At 52.6% G+C, this 18,059-nt stretch overlaps 1 protein-coding gene across 1 annotated transcript in view; it reads left to right on the plus strand.

Moving 5' to 3' along the window:
* Positions 1-10,507: 10,507 nt before the first annotated feature.
* Positions 10,508-18,059, plus strand: part of LOC128269881 (uncharacterized) — a 122,453-nt gene continuing 114,901 nt past the window's right edge. Inside the window, 1 exon segment of the mRNA XM_053007285.1 lies at positions 10,508-10,583. Within this exon segment, the coding sequence (XP_052863245.1) occupies positions 10,581-10,583 (3 nt within the window). The 5' untranslated portion in view covers positions 10,508-10,580.

An 18,059-nucleotide genomic window follows, 5' to 3' on the forward strand; every position in this document is an offset into this window, starting at 1 on the left:
TAGCAGGAGAAAAGCAAAGGTGAAGCCATGAGGATCAGGCCGGGATCGGTTGACGAGTAATAGGAGACCGCCCTGAGAACAGACAATTTACCCTTATTGTACATGGAGTCTAATCAAAATAATGAAGCTTTTGTTTAGTCAACATACTAAAGACATCTCTTTAGCTTCTAGTGTCCGGAAAGTCATAGAAAAGGTTTAATGTTAAGGAGTAGTTATGCTTTTCTGAGTTATCTAATAATTGAACCTTCAAGTTTTCACTATTCCGATATTTGAAGCCGTTAAGTCAGTTATTGCTAGCCACGCTTTAAACATTCGGCTGAATAAACGAGTTCGTGCCGTTCAGTTCGGTTTCAGGATGCTTCGGAGGACAGACACAGTTTCACTTTTATGCATTGCATTAGAAGAACAAATAAATAGATAAATATCAATCATAAGCTCCTTGGGAGCCTTCCATTTCGGTGCCCCCGTAATAAGACATGACACACACGCCGGGAAGTCAAGGTTGGGTTGGCATATGAGCTCCGTAGCGGCTCCCTAGTTGGCGTTTGTTTTCGAAACGGTGGACCTGAAAAATGGAGTATGTGTCAAGTCAGATCACTTCCATTGCTTTTGGGGCGGCTGCAATACAAATGTGCCTTGGAGCCCCACCGGGGACAGGGGTTCAATTTAGATCGAATACGCACGCATATGCGACCCAAGTGATGTCATCGGTTCAAGCTATTCATGCTGCACGCAGGGTTCGGTGCGATTATAAATTAAACAGAAAAATCGCGTCTTGCTGTCTTATGCAAATTTCGGAATCCCACCCACCGGGCGGCGGGCTCAGACGGATTGTTTCGTGAAGGCTGTTTTGTTGGCACTGCACGAGAAGCGCAAGAAGCTTTCGGAGGAAGAATCTGATTCAAAAGCGCAGCCAAAGGAGAAATAAATTGGACTTTTGGTGAATGCTTTTTCCAGCGACTCAGCCGACGTTGACTCATTCGCATCTGGTTGACGCATCCGGCCTCGTGGGCATTGCGTTTGGTAATTCCGCGTGCATCCACTGGAAGAAGGCACTGGAAAGGAAATGGTCACTGTGCGTTGCGTAGTTAGGCGCGTTAAAAAGCAATGCAACGCCACCGAAGACGTTGGCCCTGACTGGCTCTGGCACAACACCCTCGTGGGAGGGGGGGGGGGGCCGATCAAACCGATGTTTTAATGGCGCGAAGACATTGTAGCCCGGCCGCCTGTCATTCGGTCGAGTGTTTGGCGTAGGCGGATGGCCATTTACTTGCCGCCAACCAAGGGGTACCAATTTTATCCCGAGCCTGTCACGTGAAGGTTCCGTTTGGCTCCGGAGGACGGGTGGCTAGAAATAGAGAACCTTGCCTTATTTTGCGTATGAAGTCGATGATGTCATAATTGCCTCCGTGAGCAATCTGAAACCTTTTGCGCGAGACGCGGCAAGGTCTAGGGCTCATCAATCACTGGCAGCGGTGGCAGCGATTCCTAGTGTCGGTGTCGCTGAAAAAAAGAACCAATTTAATCTAAATCTACCTAACAAAGGTGAACCTTTAATCTGGTTATTATACGTTCGATAGAAACGGTGAAAGAATGTTTACCTTCACCGACTGGTTTCGGGGCTATAAATACTAAGCGGACAGTCACCGTGAGCATTCTTTCATATCAACTTCTTAGACTATGAAAAGGAATCTATTTTGTTAAAACATTCTCACCTTAAGAACCCCTGGTCAGCGTGTCAACGATCATGTTGATGTGGGAAAAAATTTAAATTTTCAAAACTCAAGCTCCTCTTCATCGGGATTCCCATAAACGGTCTGGAACCGTTCTTATTGTTGTTGGCATTAGCCAAATCAACTCACCCAACAAGATGATGTCACACCTAGTTACACGGCCATGCTCGGGGCTGGGGAATCGCCGATTTTACGTAGGCAAATTTTCACAAATTTCAAATTAGCTGCTCCTACGCGCCCCGGTGAAGTTCAATCGATTGCAGAGGCAGTCAGCGGCTTTCGGGAATGTGATTAACCGCACCATTAAGTAGGAGACCATGATACGGGTCGATCGTAATTAATCAAAGTCTTGTTTTACTGGCGGCAACGGCAAGGCGTAAGAATCCAGGCACACGACCCCTGTCACCAGCTTGATGAGGATTATTTTATTTGGTCTTTAGTTTGCAAAAATGACGACATCTGTAATTAGTAGAAATAAAAAAACGGCACTTAATGCAAAAGATTGGCGCGATTGTTTAAAATTATTGCGAACGATGAATATTAATGCTATAAAAGTAGAATCAACATAACCGATGACGTAAGACACCCATTACCTGCCGCAGATCGTCGAGCACTTTTTATGCCTTGTTGTCTATCTGTGGCATAGTAATTATCGGTAACTGTAAGGATCATTACTCAAACTCTCCCCGTTTTTCCCAGCTTGCACCGTTCGTGCTGCATAGCGCCCGGGCATGCAAATAATCGCCATATTATCGTCCGTGTGTGCCAAATACTACACTTCTGATGTTCTGTTCCTTCCCAAACAAAAGCCCAACGTCTGAGTCTGCTGATAAGCATCGGCGCTGGAAGGATCACCCGTGAGTGTTGGCCACCAGCCAGCCACGACAGATAATTTATTTTCCTCATTAATGCACACAAGCATTAAAAGCGTTTGGCAAGCACTCGCCGCGGTGAATGCGCGTTTGCGGCCAACAAAAACGTGAGCCATCATGTCGTTCCGGAGGAATGCTGACTAGGCACTCTATCGTCATCGATCAAACGGGAAGAGGATGGCCCAAAACGGAAGCCTTCGCCCTTCGGTGCTGTTGTTCTAAGCCTGTCCGTCTTGTCCGTCCGCTCCGTCCGGTGAATTAAGATGAGAAACAAATGAGCCGACATTTGAGCGGTGACAACAGTGCCAGCGCAGGCCGCTGATGGTGATGCAACAGGAAGGTTGGGAAATGCTAAATGCAACCGACACCGCCGGCCGAGGCGTCAGGTTCGGCTTCGGGGTGCAATTAATACACTGAGCGTTTATTAAATTTGCTTGATTTGTGACCAGCCCGGGGTCCCGGGGTGGAGTAAATGTTTACCGGGATGCAACATGTCCTTGATGTCCAGCACCTGTAATAACTTCGCCTGGTCGAGCTGGTCCACAAATTAGCCATCGACAGTGACCCGTTTGCGCGGGATGTTTGTTCGCGGCCGCAACATTGTGGGCTCGCCGACCTAAACCTTGTGGCGCGGGCGTCGCGCCTGATGTGCGCTCGAAGGTGGAACACCATTGGGTTTCCATTGGAATTTTCCCTTTCCAAGCTTTGCTGAAAACATAAACAGGACACCGGGAAATACACAGGCGAACGACAGGATAGAATAGGAGAATATGTCACTTAATCAGGTATCCGGCATGAATTAGAATCTCGGGAAACTTCACAACGTCACCGTTTTGTCACTAACTGGCAAGGATTTTTAACTAAAAATTTATTCAGAAACTGAAACCATTTTTAACGGTTCATTTTCTTACTTTCAGTTAAATGCCGTTGAGACTGTCTGACACCTAAGGTAGTTCACCTTCGACTGCCGCAACAGACCTCACCCAACCACACACGCGTCTCATCCACCGGAACGATACGGAACTGGCCTCGGTTTTCGCTCGACTGTTGGTTTGCTCCGCATTGAAATTGAAATGAAAACCGTTTTCGAATATGAGGGCGCTTTCTTGTTGATCTTGAAACTGCTGAATGATAATCGGTTGGGCAACGGGCGAGCGCTCATCTCGCGGAAAACTGTTTTCCCCAGGAAACGCCAGAATGTAGCTGTACGGGAAGTGGTTTTTGCAGGAACTTTTTGGCTCGCCATGTCCGTAGTCTCGCCCACTGGCTGGCGAAATTCCCTTGCCGCCTTCGAAAGGCAATGCAATTATTTAAAACGGCCAACGACAGCGGCCGCCGACGCTTGGAAATCTGCCGTTAGGTTGGCAGTTTAGATAAAGTTGTTTTTGCTGCCCCTCATCTATTGCTTTTCAGCCGCGCACACGCGCGCGCGCGGACATAATAACGTTTTGATGTGTTTTTTTTCTTCTCCTCAACCCGGCTTCTAGCATGGCCGATGGCCGACGTTTTATGCTGGCGCGGAACGTGCGCAAACAATCATGCTCTGCCGAAGACGGTGATGATGATGATTGCAAAGATTAAACAATCATCATAATCGTCGATCGTGGATCGCACCCCGGCCGACATTCCGATGCCGCAGCCGACATTGTCGCTGCCGGGGTGTTGTTGCTGCGGCCTGTCTGTTGTTTTTTCTTCGCTCCATTCCGTTCCGTTTCTTCAACCCTTCGCCACTGTACGCCTTGTTGTTGTGGTGTGGAGTGGACGTGGGGCACAACATATCTATTGCGCTTGACCCGACGTCCCCGGTGATCCGGAAGTGGCACCAGTCGAGCCGAGCCGAGCGGAGTGTTTTTCTTCGCACAATCTCCCACTGTCAGGCGGATGGGATCGAGATAATTGATTCCGGGCGCTTCGGAGCACCCTTTCGACGGACGATTGTGCCGTAACCTGCTTTCGGTGGCAAAGTGCAACCCCGTGGGGTAGATAACCGGGTCTCGCGCTGACCGACTAACATGCGCTCGAATCGAAATTTATGGTGTTGTTTTCTGGCCCGGAGTGCCCAATTCGACCGTTCGCATCGATGCGAATTTTGGCCACACCACGTGTTGTCTAATATCAGATAATTCGGCGCTTTTTTTATGCGTGCCGCGCCGTAGCCTGCTTGATGAAAAGATTATTGGTTGCAAGCAAACGCGCCTGTCAATGGGGTGCCATTCGATTCGATATTCACATTTGTCGATGTCCGTTGCTGCATCGATCAGCGAGAGTGACTCGAGCGCATCTTCGCGCCTAAAAACAGATGTCTAGCGCTGCGCTTTTTATCATTTTTTACCAGTATGAAGGCTGCACGATAAGTCCTTTTCGAATGGTGGACAAATAAGTTGGTTTTTTGGTGGTGACTGGAAAACTGGTTCTTCCTGGTGACGATCTCCAACACTAACGACTTTTAAATCCTGCTCTGTTAATTGGGTGGATGTTTTGCTAATTTTAATGCCGTCTTCAATGTCCTGGCATTTGGGTTATGCGAGCCTTTAAGATGACTGTTACAACGGGCCCCATATCTCTGGCCTCCGGCCGGCAATCGTTTATCATGCTTTGCAATTAATCAACCCAAAACCAGAAAAAAGCCACGCTCACTAACACTTTTATAATCGCATCTTGTGCTGGTGTCAGCTCTCTGCCTGTGTTCCAGGAAGCGCGTCATATGCTTTCGTGAGCATCATGCTCACGATCGTCGGGTACCGTTCGGTCTGACATGCCGCTGACATCCACGGAGATCACTATCTTTGACCGCTCCATCCCGTTCCGTTCGGTTTGACCGTATCGCGGTGAGTAAGACCGGCAAAAACGGGTTAAAATAATGGTAAAAGAATGTCCATCCGCATCACGCCGCACACGGGATGAGCAAACAATCAAACGGCCGTTGAGATTTTATGATCTCATCTCCTAATGGTTTAGGGAGCTCACCCCGGTGGTGGCTGACCTCCCGATGACTGGATGTGGCCGTGCTGGATTGTAATGAGCAAAAATTATATATCGGATCCTTCGAACAGGTTGGATGCTGCTGCTGCTGCGCTGTGCGATGAGCTGTTTTGGGATAAATTTAGCGTCTGGGCTCATCCTCATCAGCAAGGCGTGAGCAAGGCAGTGCAACGGGACGCCTCGCCCGATGGCGGCATCGTCCGATCGGTCGCAAATTGCACACTCGAAGGAATGGGTAAAAAAAAGGTTGTAGCCATGCGGTTCCGTGAGGCTCATTCGCGGAAGAACGCAAATTATGTGCAGCGCCGCACAGCACTTTTTGCGCCTCAGGGGGGGGGGGGCATTTAATTTTTATTTCAACTGTGCTGTTGCCGTTTTTTTCGTTCCCCCTCGCTACGGTGTTCAACTATTCGTTATTATCACACATCGTCACCTCCGATCGGAGTCGCAATCGATCGGAGGCTTCACATTCGAGAGAGAGAGGTCCACCGGGAGGATCATCCCGTGGCCGCCGTTATGTGCTCTTATCACGAGCACCCATCGGAAAGGTTGCAGGGTTCGAAACTTCTTCTCACACCGGCCGGCCTCACATACGTGCGAGGTTCCGAGTCATAATTTAGCCTAAGACATTAGCCTCGGAAGATGCGCGAACACTTCGGGGCTTCTGCGGTCGCGGTCCCGTCGCCGTATCTAATGGCTGACCTTGAGAACCTTCTTCTTAGCGGCTCGCGGAATTTCACATGGAACGGGGAAAATGGCCATAAAAAAGAAAATCCGCGTTTCCACGCGTCGGACCGTGCCGTGGCCCATAAAGAAGGCTCAGACCCAGCGGACCTAGCGAATGTGTTAGAAGTGTACGCCATCATGTACGGACGGAATGTACGATGGGCCAGCGAAGTTTCGTTCGCTCGTCGTGATTGCCAATAATCAGCAATTAATCGCATCAAACGTTGATAATTTGAGAACCGCCGCCGGGAGGATGCTGTGTGACCGCGCGCTCTCTCTCGCTCTGGTCTCTCCGGTATCGGAACACCTTCCGCGGGGTTTCTGTTCCGTGGGCCGGCCCTCGATTGGTGCCACAGGTTTTTGTCGTTTAGCATACGGCCGTGGCCGTGCTGGGCGGGCCCGGAACCGCAGCTCGCCCGGTTGGAATTGGACGAGAAATTGGTGAATACGTAATTTACCGTAAAATTGCTTCCATACCGTGAGGCGTCCCCGTTTCGGGAAGGGGCCTCTTTCCCGTAGGGCAACGACGACAGCTCTATAATCTTTCGTGGTCCCGTGTGTTAGCCGCAGCAGCGCGGTTGCGGTCGGGGACCGCTGGTGTGTCATCGGTTAGTGATGGGTTACTTACTTTTTTCTCTTTTCCATTTCGCCACATACGATACAGAGTGGCGCGCCGAGAAGTAGGTTGACATCGATCGGAGGTGGGTCACTATCGATGGATCTGGTTCGGTTTGGTTCCATTTCGGCTTCCCAGAGGCCCGCCATTGTTGATTTCGAGTTGCGAGACGAGTGCGAAGCGGTTTGAAAGGTTTTGTGTAAAATAGTATTGTCCATTGTCATGTACGCTTTGTTGCTGCTTAAGTTGTTCTGTTCTGCGCGAAACAGGACAGGGATCCGCTCCCGTTTCGAACTGCGGCCAGCGTAGGTGATGTTGCAAACTTAAGCAAAGACCCAGTCGGCTCTTGGCCGAGCGCAGGCTCAAAGACTCATCAACATTCCGCACGCGAGAGCAGCGATCGATAAGCACTTCGAACCCAGCGGAAACCTGCCCAGCGTGGCCGTGGCGTGTAACGAATCAATGCCGGACCGGGCCCCGGGTCCATGCCATGATTTATGATCCGGCCCGTGTCCAGGGGTATGAAATATAATTGAATTATTTTCCATTTAACACGTACCGAGCGCGTATGCCGATGTATCCGACGATCGATATGGCATCCCGATCGTACGCCCTCCCAGGGGCCAGTCAATTGTTGACTCTAGGTCGGGTCCCTTTCTTAGTTCAACTTCTTAATTCGCAAACCACTTGCCATTCCGGGTGCACACGCGACGCGCCTGGCGAAGAAACCTCCGGCGTACACCAACAACATAATAGCGATCATAATAATGATGCATACACGGCGCAGAAGAATATGTGCGGAGCGATAAGACGATCGGGTAAAACCAAAAATAAAAAACACACCCATAAGAACAGACACACAAGAAAACGGTAAGAATGAAGGATGGTTGAAACAACCCGCGCCGAAGATTCACCACAGGTTGAAGCAACAACAACGAGGACGGGAAAAAAGCCAAGGAAAGAAAACAATGATAAAACCCGGAGAATGGAATGAAATAAAAAAAGGGGAAACAAAAAGCAAAAGTGTTCGATGGGTGTATCATCGTATCATCGCCGCCAGGACGTCCCAGACGGCGAATTGTTCGCCTCGTAGCGCGTCCCCGTGTGCGCGTCCGCCACGCCACACAATGCCGGCAGGAGGAGGAAGTCACGGAGTCACCGTGTTCCGAAGCGGGCTGGCTGGCTGGCTGGCCGGCCGTCCTGCGGTTCGAATCGTCCGTTTCCTGTGTGGTTGTTTTCCCTGCTTCCTTCTCGACCGTCCCCGACGACACCAGCGAGCGTCCTTGGTGTGCGTGTCTCGCACAAAACATTCCGTTTCGTTTCGTGTTTTTTTCGGCCAGGTTTCGTTCACTTTTTCGAGCCTTCCCAGTGGGGAGGAGCCTTCGGTCGTCCCGAAAAACGGCCATGCAATCGCTGGCCGGTGCGGTGCCTTGGAGCGAAATGAAGCGCAAGAAATGGACGGTGGAAAAAGATGACAAAAATATGAAATCAGCATCGGAGCGGCGTGCGCCCCGCGCACCCAACGGCGGCGCTCGAAACTCAAACGGGGCCCGAAGCCGGCCGGATCGCTGTGTCGCTGCTCGCCTTTCGATGCGGGTCAATGTTTGCTAACAAACAACCCGGCAACAACCCGACAACCCGACGGCGGAACGCGGACCTTCGTTTCGTTGCTTTCGCAGTCGCACAGGTCGTTGGGCCTTTTTTATGCCCGGACACAGTCTTTTCGACATCATCTGCTGGAATGTGTGTGGTTTCCCTTTTTATCCGATGCGTTCCACGTACCTGTGGCCTCTCGTCGCGCGCACCCTTTTGGCACCTTCCGGCCCGGGCCGGGATAATGTAGCCGGGCCGTAATGTGCGCAGGCGTTAAATCTCGATTCTTTTCCGGTCTCGGGACCGGAGCGAAAAGGGCCCGCTGACAAATAGTGCAATTGACCCGTTCCCGGGTTCAGTCCCGGGTCCGGTCGCACGGCCGCAGGTTCGTCGCGTTCTGCGCCGTTGATGTCTTTCCTATCGCACGAAGCAACCGTACGTCGATGCGATGTTTTCGCGATGAGCTGAGAGAAAACATCGCACGGCGGAGAGGCACTCACTGAGCGCATGTGCCGCGTGAAGTGAAATGCACAACCCGAGCACGGGTCGCGGGGCCGAAATGCGATCGAACCCCGGGTGATCTTGCATAAAACGGTGACACATGATGTCATCGACGCTGTGCCGTGACGGAGGCATTTCTCTTGATCCTGGTCGGGGACTGTTTGCCGTTCTCGAATTAATCTATCGGAAAATGCCGTCGCTTCAAAATATATTCTTTCGTTTCGACCTTCAGCACGAAAATTCGAATAAACATTCGGTGTAACTTCAGCTCGTATCGCTCACGGGACAACAACGAGCGTGGGGACAAATTTCACAACCAGTGAAATCTCATGCGTCGCGGGTGGTGCGGCGTTGAAAAGAACAATAAATAAAATCCCGAAAAGGTGCCAACCCTTCGGATGATTGACCTTAAGATCGACCCACAGCTTTGCGTTCCCAACTCCCACTTGGAATCGCCGGCCAAAGACAGAGAGAGAGAGAGAGAGAGAGAGACCCGCTCTCTCGGTGCGAGTTGCGTGAGTGACGCGCGTTGCGATTCGGATATATTCACGGTCACGATCTGCGAGAGAAATGCGCAACACGAAAGATCGCGACGATCAGCAAGCGACGAACCTCACCACCGAGAGTCCGAGACGCGAACGAGAATTGCATCACACGACCCGGCCATCTTCTCTCTCGCTCTCCCTGTGAGGTGCGCGGCTTTTCGCCCACTTAAGATCGCGGGGCACTCACTTTGCTCGCGGCGGGCGAGAGGCACTCGGCGAACGGTCCGCGATCGGTACGATCAGTCTTGCCTGAGACTTGGAGCGAACTGGAAGTGTTTTTCCTTAGTTTGTAGTGGAGCGAAGCCGCTGAACAGGAAAAAAAGGAGGAAAAAAAGAACAGAAGTCTTGGGGAGAGCTGGCAGCAGCAGCAGAAGGCAGAAAGGCTGCGCAGAATCATCCAGTGAAGCAGCACTTGCCCGCGTGGTTTCGCGGGTGTTTCCGGCGCTGTTTCGCGAGCCGCTTGTGAAAGTGTGTGAGAGATCGGTGTGTGCCTCGCCATCCGGGCGCTTTTCTTGGTGCAAAAAGAGGGCTTTTTTTGGGGGAAGCAACAGAAGTTGGTGGCGCTGCTGCGAGTAGAGTGCGAATCAACAGCGAGTGTGTGTTTTGCAACAAAGTGTGTGCGCCCGACACGATACGACGATCAACGCGCGCAGAATTGGGCCTGCTGTTGGCGTCACTGGGAAGCCGTGAAGCTTAGTGCTGCGGTCGTGCCGTTTAGTGTCCTAGTGTTGTGCGACCTACGGGCCTGCGAGTGCGAGAGCGAGTACACGACATTTGGAAAGTTGGAACACACTTGCGGAGCTGTGGAGATCAATCGCAGCCAGCAGCGCGCAAACGGGTTGATCGGTGCGCCGTGCGGTGCCGGTGATCGGTTGCTGTTCGGATTGATTCGTCGTGACTTGGAAAGTTTCTGTGCTTGTGTGAGAGAGAGAGCGTGTATCGAAACAGCATCTTCTTTATCATTCCCTTCGGTGTTGCCTTCGTCGATGGCAACGGGCAGCCATGGTGAAAAATGGTAAGTCCGCAGCGGCAAGTGTCCGTGATCCGCAGTACCGTGGCCGTGTCGTTTTTCGGGGAAAAGCGAAGCACGAAAAGCGATTGTGCCTAAATTGTGTGGTGCCAGGATGGTACAAAAAAGGGTTCCTGTTCGGGATTCCGGCGCGAATGTTGACCATTTGACGATCGGTTCGCGGCGGACGTTATGTAAAAATCGACGACAGCAAACACTCACGCAAACTTTCAATTTATTTTTAAAGCCACGTTGACGGTAACAAAAAGTGGCCTCACCTGCAGCAGCAGGAGCTTGTAGTCTCTGAGAGAAAAAAAGTCCGGACCAGTTTAAAAGCCCGCGCCTCACAAAATGCGATGGCCTCGAGCAGGAGCCCAATTTGGCCGCCATTTTCGCAGCCACCGTGTGCCGTGTGCGCCCGTCAGTGTGTAATGGTTTCACTCGTTCAGTGTGCCATGGGCAGCGCACCCCGAAATTAATATTAAACATTAGAAAGTCCGGCCGTGTAAGATGGCGTGTAATTCGAAAAATGGCGCTTCTTCGCTTTCGGCGTGCGTAAACAAGGTTTTCTCGGTAGCGGAAAAAGGGAGAAAAAATAGCTAAACGATCGGCACGCCAAGCGATCACGAGGCAAATTCCGAACGGTTGGCTTTCGTACACTTTCTCCGTTTCACGTGCGAGTGACTTCAACGCGCGGATGTTGCTGGAAACCGAACGCGCGGATTGCACAGCACAAGATCAGCGCGTTGCTCGAAACCCCCGACCCGAGAGACCCTGTGTATCTTAATTCGATCTTCCTGTCCTTCTGTTTCAACCGGGTGTTCGGTCCGGCGGCACCGGGCACCATAATCGACATCTATTAATTCTTGTATCCCTCCGGGGTGCAGATGACCGGAGAGCCAAAGCGAGAACGGTTCTCCAGCGGACCGCGCCAGTTGTCAATACACACACAGCAACCTCCAACGGACCGGGGCGTTCGCGGTAGCATCAAGGACCTGTGCGCGCCGACTGACGGACGGAGGCCTATCAGTGATGTACTGACAGAGTGACCGGTTGTCGACGATCCGTGCCATTTCGCGCATTCCACTCGCGCGCACCACAGATGCGGCGAGCTGACAGGTCGGGGCACGGTCCGGTCCGGTGTCGGCGTCTGACACTCGAGGGAAAGAACGGCTATCTCGCAGGCATCGGGCACGTCTGCCGCCGGGCTGTAGAAGAGCAAATTGCAAACATTGTAACCGTCGCCGTGTCCGATGTGGCGGCCGCGGCGGCCCGGAAAGGAGCCACGGCATCACAATGCACCGGCAACAATGGTTCTCAGCAGCAGCCGCTCCGTTCCGTCGAGGAAGCAATTAATGCTACCCCGAACCGACCCCGGTGAGTGATGCCGCTCTGCACCCCGCCAAGCCAAAGGGGGTATCTTTTGCAAATGGGCGACATGTTGATAATACGCCTGTCGATATGTTTAATAATTATGCCACCACCGCAAGGGTGGCGCAGATCGGTGCATGAAGATATCCCTCAAGTTCCCCTCGATGCACCAGGAGTCACCGCACGCATCTGTGGCGCGCGTTCCACTGCGAATTATCACTTCTACCATCTTCGGGAGGGATCCGCAAAACCCACCCGAAGGGCGGCCCGGTAATCGCTAGCCGGGTAATTAACCTGCCGTCTAGGCGGTGGACCTAAAACTGCCACCACGCGCGCATTCGGCTAATTCGCGTGGCGTGGCGGGCTAATTAAACTATCGTCGGTGGCTCGGTGCTGCTGCCAACGACCCTTGCGACTGCATCGGCCACCGTCTTGGATTCAGCGTCGTCGTCGGCCAGGCTACGGTGACTGAAATAATGAATACCCTGGCCCCGGCAGCAGTACTGTCTCGTTGTGCCGCATCGTCTTAGAAGCGGCGGGCCGTAAGGTAGCAGCACCAATTATCTACAATTATCGAGCCCTCCATTGGCAGGCAGAGCGGGCCCCCAGCGGAAGAGATGGCCGTGGCGCGCGGTGTTAGGCGCCGGTGCCAGTGCGGCAGTGCAAAGTGCGGCCAATCTGGGGACCTCCCCATTAAAACGCGAGCACCAAAACACTCAGTTTCCGTTACGCACGAATGTCACGTCATCGGTCTGAACGGCGGCGGCGACAGGCTGCAGCTGCAGCTGCACGGCGTTGAGCCTGTTTCGTTCGCCGATTTTTTGCCCCTCTGTGTGTGTGTGTGTTTTGCATGGTGCGAGACCTTTTCCTGTAGCAAAACCGCACAGAAAACCGGTTGCTGAACACCCGAAAATGTCAGTTGCGAAACTGAGGGGACCGGAACACTGGTCCACCATTCGATCCTTTCGCGTGTCCGCGGCCTAGCTAAAGGTCACGCGGAGAAAAGGCTGGTCGTACGAAAATTATTAAAAGCTCCCCGAAAGGGGCAACAAACAAAAAAAAAGGCGACCACCGAAACCGAGCGACGCGACAACAGGCGAAGCGAAGCGGATTTGGCCAAAATGTCGCACGGCTTAAGGCGCTCTGGTTGCGGACTCTGGGGACGGAACTCTGGGGACCGAACTGGTTGCGGTAAATGTCAGAAGTTAGTGGGCGAACTCGCTCGCCCCTTCGAAGTGCCTTCGATCGAGCTGCTGCTGCCCAGTTGCCAGCAACTGGACTGGAGGAACTCTGAACGGCCTTGGATTGGATTGAGTGTGTGTTTGTGTGTGTGTGGGTTGGGGGGATTGCCGTCGCTTTGTTGGCGTTGTGTCAGGCCCGTTTCAGTTCACCGCCGTATGGCCACCCGTTGAAGGTTCCCTGCTGACGTGGCCGGTGTAGGTGGCGCTTGATGTTCCGCCTTACCTTGACTCCACTCGACTAGGCGACCCCGGGCCACCGGAAACCACCACCATCAATTGGCGTGCTGATGATAACGCGCCAATTAAACTGAAGGAGTCCCAGTCCCGGGTGACATCACCGGGTGGAACCGTATGTTTAGCGAACGTTTAGCGTTCGTCCGTCCAACCAGAACTCTCTCGCTCTCTCTCTCTCTCTCTTTCGCTTTCCTGGGGCGTAGGGTTCAATAAGATCATTTCGATCAGCACCGGCGGCCGAAACCGGTTGACATCCTCTTGGCGCGCGCGCGCAGGGCTTCATCGCTGCGTCAGCGCGCGATTTGAATGCCGAGCGAGGTGACGAACCTCCAGCGAGCCGTTAAATCGGTGCCGCCGTCGCCGCCCCGGGCTTGGTGTTTGGCCTAGCATAACAGGTCCCGCGACCACACACGCACACACACACGCACCGTTCCGCCAGGACGGTAGTGCGGTTGCGTCCTTCCACGGGTCCCAGGTCCAGGGTCTGGGCCAGGTGTTTGTGGTCTGGCTGTTGCTTTATTCCCCCATTATCTTGGCTAGAGAGTCCTAGTCCTAGGCCTAGACTGGAGTGGAGTGGACAGGGCAACAACAACGAAAAAAGAAACATAACTTTAAATCGGTAAACTCATGCGCCGGAGTGATAATCATCATCAAAAGGGGGGGGACTAATTTATTGGCGATTAAAAGATTGTGATTCCCGAGACGGTCATTGCGGTGTGTTGCTGCGGCGGGGGTTTCCGATCGTCCTAAGGCCTCCCCAGGGCGGAGGGCCATTGGGTGGTGGCCGTATGCAAATTGGCTGGCCGTTTTCTCTGCTTCTTTCCATCGTTCTGCCCTCCACTGCCGATAATCGACTCCATCCGCTCCGATTCGGATCGATCGAGGAGTCATTAAACGGCATCTTGATGCAAGTTTTGATGCCTCCGGGCGGGTGTCGATCGAATGGCGCCCGGTCCGGTCTCCGGCCCTAAGCTTTTTTGTTGCTCGCATCAGGAAAGTGGCCACAAATCGAGTGTTGATCGAGTGAGCCGCGGGTGGCATTCCGTGCGCAAAACCACCCGGTCTCGGATGCATCTCAAAGAGCGGCAGCGGATACCGCAGAACGGATCCCACATGATCCCAGTGCGAAGTGCGTGCGCCCGCGTGGTTGCAGTCATGTGGGTTGCGGTGATGGCCTCCCAGCGCTTCGATTTCCATTACCAACCGGTGGTTGCTCACAGCTCACCCCCTGTCGAGTTTGCGGCGGTCGGTTTACGCAACGAAGCTGCGTGAACTGAGCGCGGGCTGACTCTAGCAAACAGCAGCGTGCAAACCGCGCACAGGAATGAGGTCATCCTCAGCCTACTGCAGCCCGCGGACTGCAGTGACATTGGAGCACACACACACACACACGCCGGTGGGCGACGGTGGTGCACCACCGTTGTCAATGTCAGCGTTGCATCGGCGAGCGGGTTTTATTTTCTCTTCAAACGCCGACTACGTGTTTGATTAGGTGGCGCATTTTGCGGATCGGTTTAGTTCGCGATCACACCCAGTGTATCAACCAGCCACCGGCGATCGGTTCCCTTCACCGCGCGATCTTTTGCCTTCCTTTCGCCAAACCCAACGCGACCGACCGACCGAAGGATTTCGAAAGTCATCAGTTCGGCTCGGCATCGAACCGCGTCCACGGCGGTGCGTCCTTGAGGCGGCACAGGATTTACGATTTATCTCGCGCCCTTGCCATTTCTACGTCCGGCCCCACTTCTTCTGTGCTGCGATCGCCCCGTGGTGGTGGTGTGTGATTGATTGTCGCTTGCATTGTAGCGAGGCGCTAACCGCGTTGGGGAATCAATTTGCGGGCTATCGGTGAAGTGAAATATTTAATGTGATAGAAATTACCTTTCGCGCACCCAACGTGCGCCACCCAATCCACTCGCTTCCCGGTTGACACTCCTCGGTCGGCGAGAAATGAATAACTGATGCCGGCGACGACGTCGACGGCGAGGGGGTCGTTGTGGCGGGCGTTACGTCCCGTGGAGTAAACGTTTATTATGCGTTTGTGCGATGAGGAACACATTAGTGCGGGAACCGTTCTAGGGATTTACAACGATGGCAGTGTCAAGTAGGATTTTACATTAAATCGGGAATTCGCTTATAACTCGAAACACCTTTCTTTATTCTTCTAAATTCATTTAACCTTGGAAATAATCCCTTCTTCTTATCCGGCTACAACTGCCGAGCGGTCTTAGGCTGCACCAGAGACAATATTAATCTCTGTTGCTTTCTGCAACCGTGTGCCTACTCTACTCAATACATCTATAATCACAGTTGTTCCAATTTTCGAAACGGTCCGAAAAGTTCTTGTAAGGAATAGCCTTCAACACACTCTTCGTTTCGGCTCCAATCTCAACTGTTGCGAAAATCAAGAATTGTCTCTCCATCAGGTCTCTTTTGTCGCAAACTATGCAAAACAGTCAAAAGGAATTCTTTGTTGATAGCTTGGCCATTTGCAAGACATTTATTTTGATGCACCACATCACAATAATCAAAGAGATATATATTAAGAGGCGAGAATAACGTGTAGTTTTGATATAACAACAACAAATTTCGGTGAAGGCTAAAACATAGCCCTTCATAGTGCACCTTTTCTCTATCAAATAAGTTCAGTCAGTTAGTTACGCCCAAAACTAGCGCCAATTTGACTCAGGAGGCTCGCAACTTAAGTGACCTGACTAAAAACTTTAATTTAAAAGAGGCACCGTAGAACCATTTAAAGCGCGCTTTAAACGCTGTCAGATTGGAAACGATGCTCCAGCTCTTCAAGTGATGATGATGACTAGATGAGGTCTGCCACTTGGAGGTGTCGGGCGCCGCCGACTCAAATGAGTGTGATGAAGACTCAATTTCGGAATGCTGCTGCGAGCCGCGAGTGGTGTGATCCACATTTTCGTCTGCCTTTTCCGCTTTTTCACCCCGTGCAATCTTCAAAGGCGTGTATATGTGTGTGTGTTTCTGTGTGTGCTTTGTGTGCCCGCGCCAACCACCCAACCATACCGTACCGTGCGAAACCGCGACCGATCGACCGACCGATCGGTGTAGCGCATCAATTTTACTTTCGTACCTTATTATTTGCAGATCCGTCAAACGGTAACCGGTAATGGGGGGAAGGGGGGGCTTGCTCCAAGTCGTGCGGTCCGCAGACACGCGGCTGCTGCTTGCAGTGCGGTGGGCCCCGTAATCGTTGCACACTTACCAGCAAATGGGTGTACATTTGCACTTTATCCTGCGCGGCTTACGACGCACCTTGATGTTTGTGCCTTGTGAGCGGCGGCGGCGGCGGAACATCGTCGGGCTGTCGGCCGGATTCCATTGCCGCCGACGCCATTTGCTGGAAGCTGGGTGTCATTTATTTTACTTAGAACACGCACGACCCCCGGGAGGATGGGTTCGTCGCTTCGTCTGGCGTTGCAGTCACCGGGGGCGCTTTCTCCCTGCGGACAATGTTGGTCAATGGCGCGCGCGCACTGTGAATCGTGCCACTTTTGCGCCCATTGCAGCACACGAAATTCGCTTCGTGATTTATCCAAAGTTCCTTATAAGGCAGATGATTGAGGCCAGGCCACGGAGCAGCACGGAGAGCGAGACACTCGCGGTATGCAAAAATGCCAAGGTAACGCCACGGACCCGCAGAGAGTAGTAGCAGGCAGCAGCATTGAGCCGCCGGCCCATCAGCGGCATGGATTATGGAAGAGAAAGAATGTTGCAATCCCACGACGACGACGACACCAGCGCCTTGCGCCGTGATGGATATGCTTCGAAGCATCGCTACATCGCCCTTCCCGAGGGCGAAACGAAGGGGCACCCGGGAGGGCTGTGTTCCTTCAGCGTGTTCGGGGGTTCTGTTTTATGAATTTCCTTTCCGTTTTGTTACGCCGCCTTTTTGTAAGGCCACGGTAATTACATGGCCGAATGCAGCACCAGAAGCGGGGAGTCATCAAATTTCACTTCCATTCTTTTCTCATCGGACCTTCCCGACCCGAGAGGCAAGGGACCCTTCGGACGCACCGAAAAGGCGTCGACCCCGTTTGCTTAACTCTCTCATTAACTGTTGCCGTTGCCCAGCAGCGAACACCGAAAAGCCCAAAGTCTCCGAAGTTGATCAAAGGCCAAAGGCACACGATTGATGGACGTTGTTAATGAAATTGTCATTTGATAGCTCGCCGTCTCTCGACATCTGGACATCAATCCACGGCCGCAGAGTCGGCGAGATGGAGTCGTGCAGAGTCGCGCCTTTCTAAGAACCCAGCATTGATTACAGAAATGGGCCACTTTACGACCGCGACGCCACGAGACGTATTCGTTTAATCGCAATGATCGATGATCGCTCTTACTAAAGGCAAGGCCGTCGCCGTGACGCGTAGACTGCCGGCCCACGGATCGGCCAGCCGTCTTCTGGGCTCTGGATTTGTGGTTAAAGAATTATTGGGGCTTTCACAGTCGCTGACGGTTCCCAAGCCCTGAAGGACCTGGTATGACGAATGTGGACGCCGCCGAGCATTTTTCAATTAATTGCGACTCCCATCTCGTGTGTGGAGGCGGCCACAGACCGCCAAGCAGAGGCGTGACATCTGGCGACGCGCGTTCTATGCTCCGT

The sequence above is a fragment of the Anopheles cruzii genome, chromosome 3 (assembly GCF_943734635.1).
Source record: "Anopheles cruzii chromosome 3, idAnoCruzAS_RS32_06, whole genome shotgun sequence".
NCBI classification, from domain to species: Eukaryota; Metazoa; Arthropoda; class Insecta; order Diptera; family Culicidae; genus Anopheles; species Anopheles cruzii.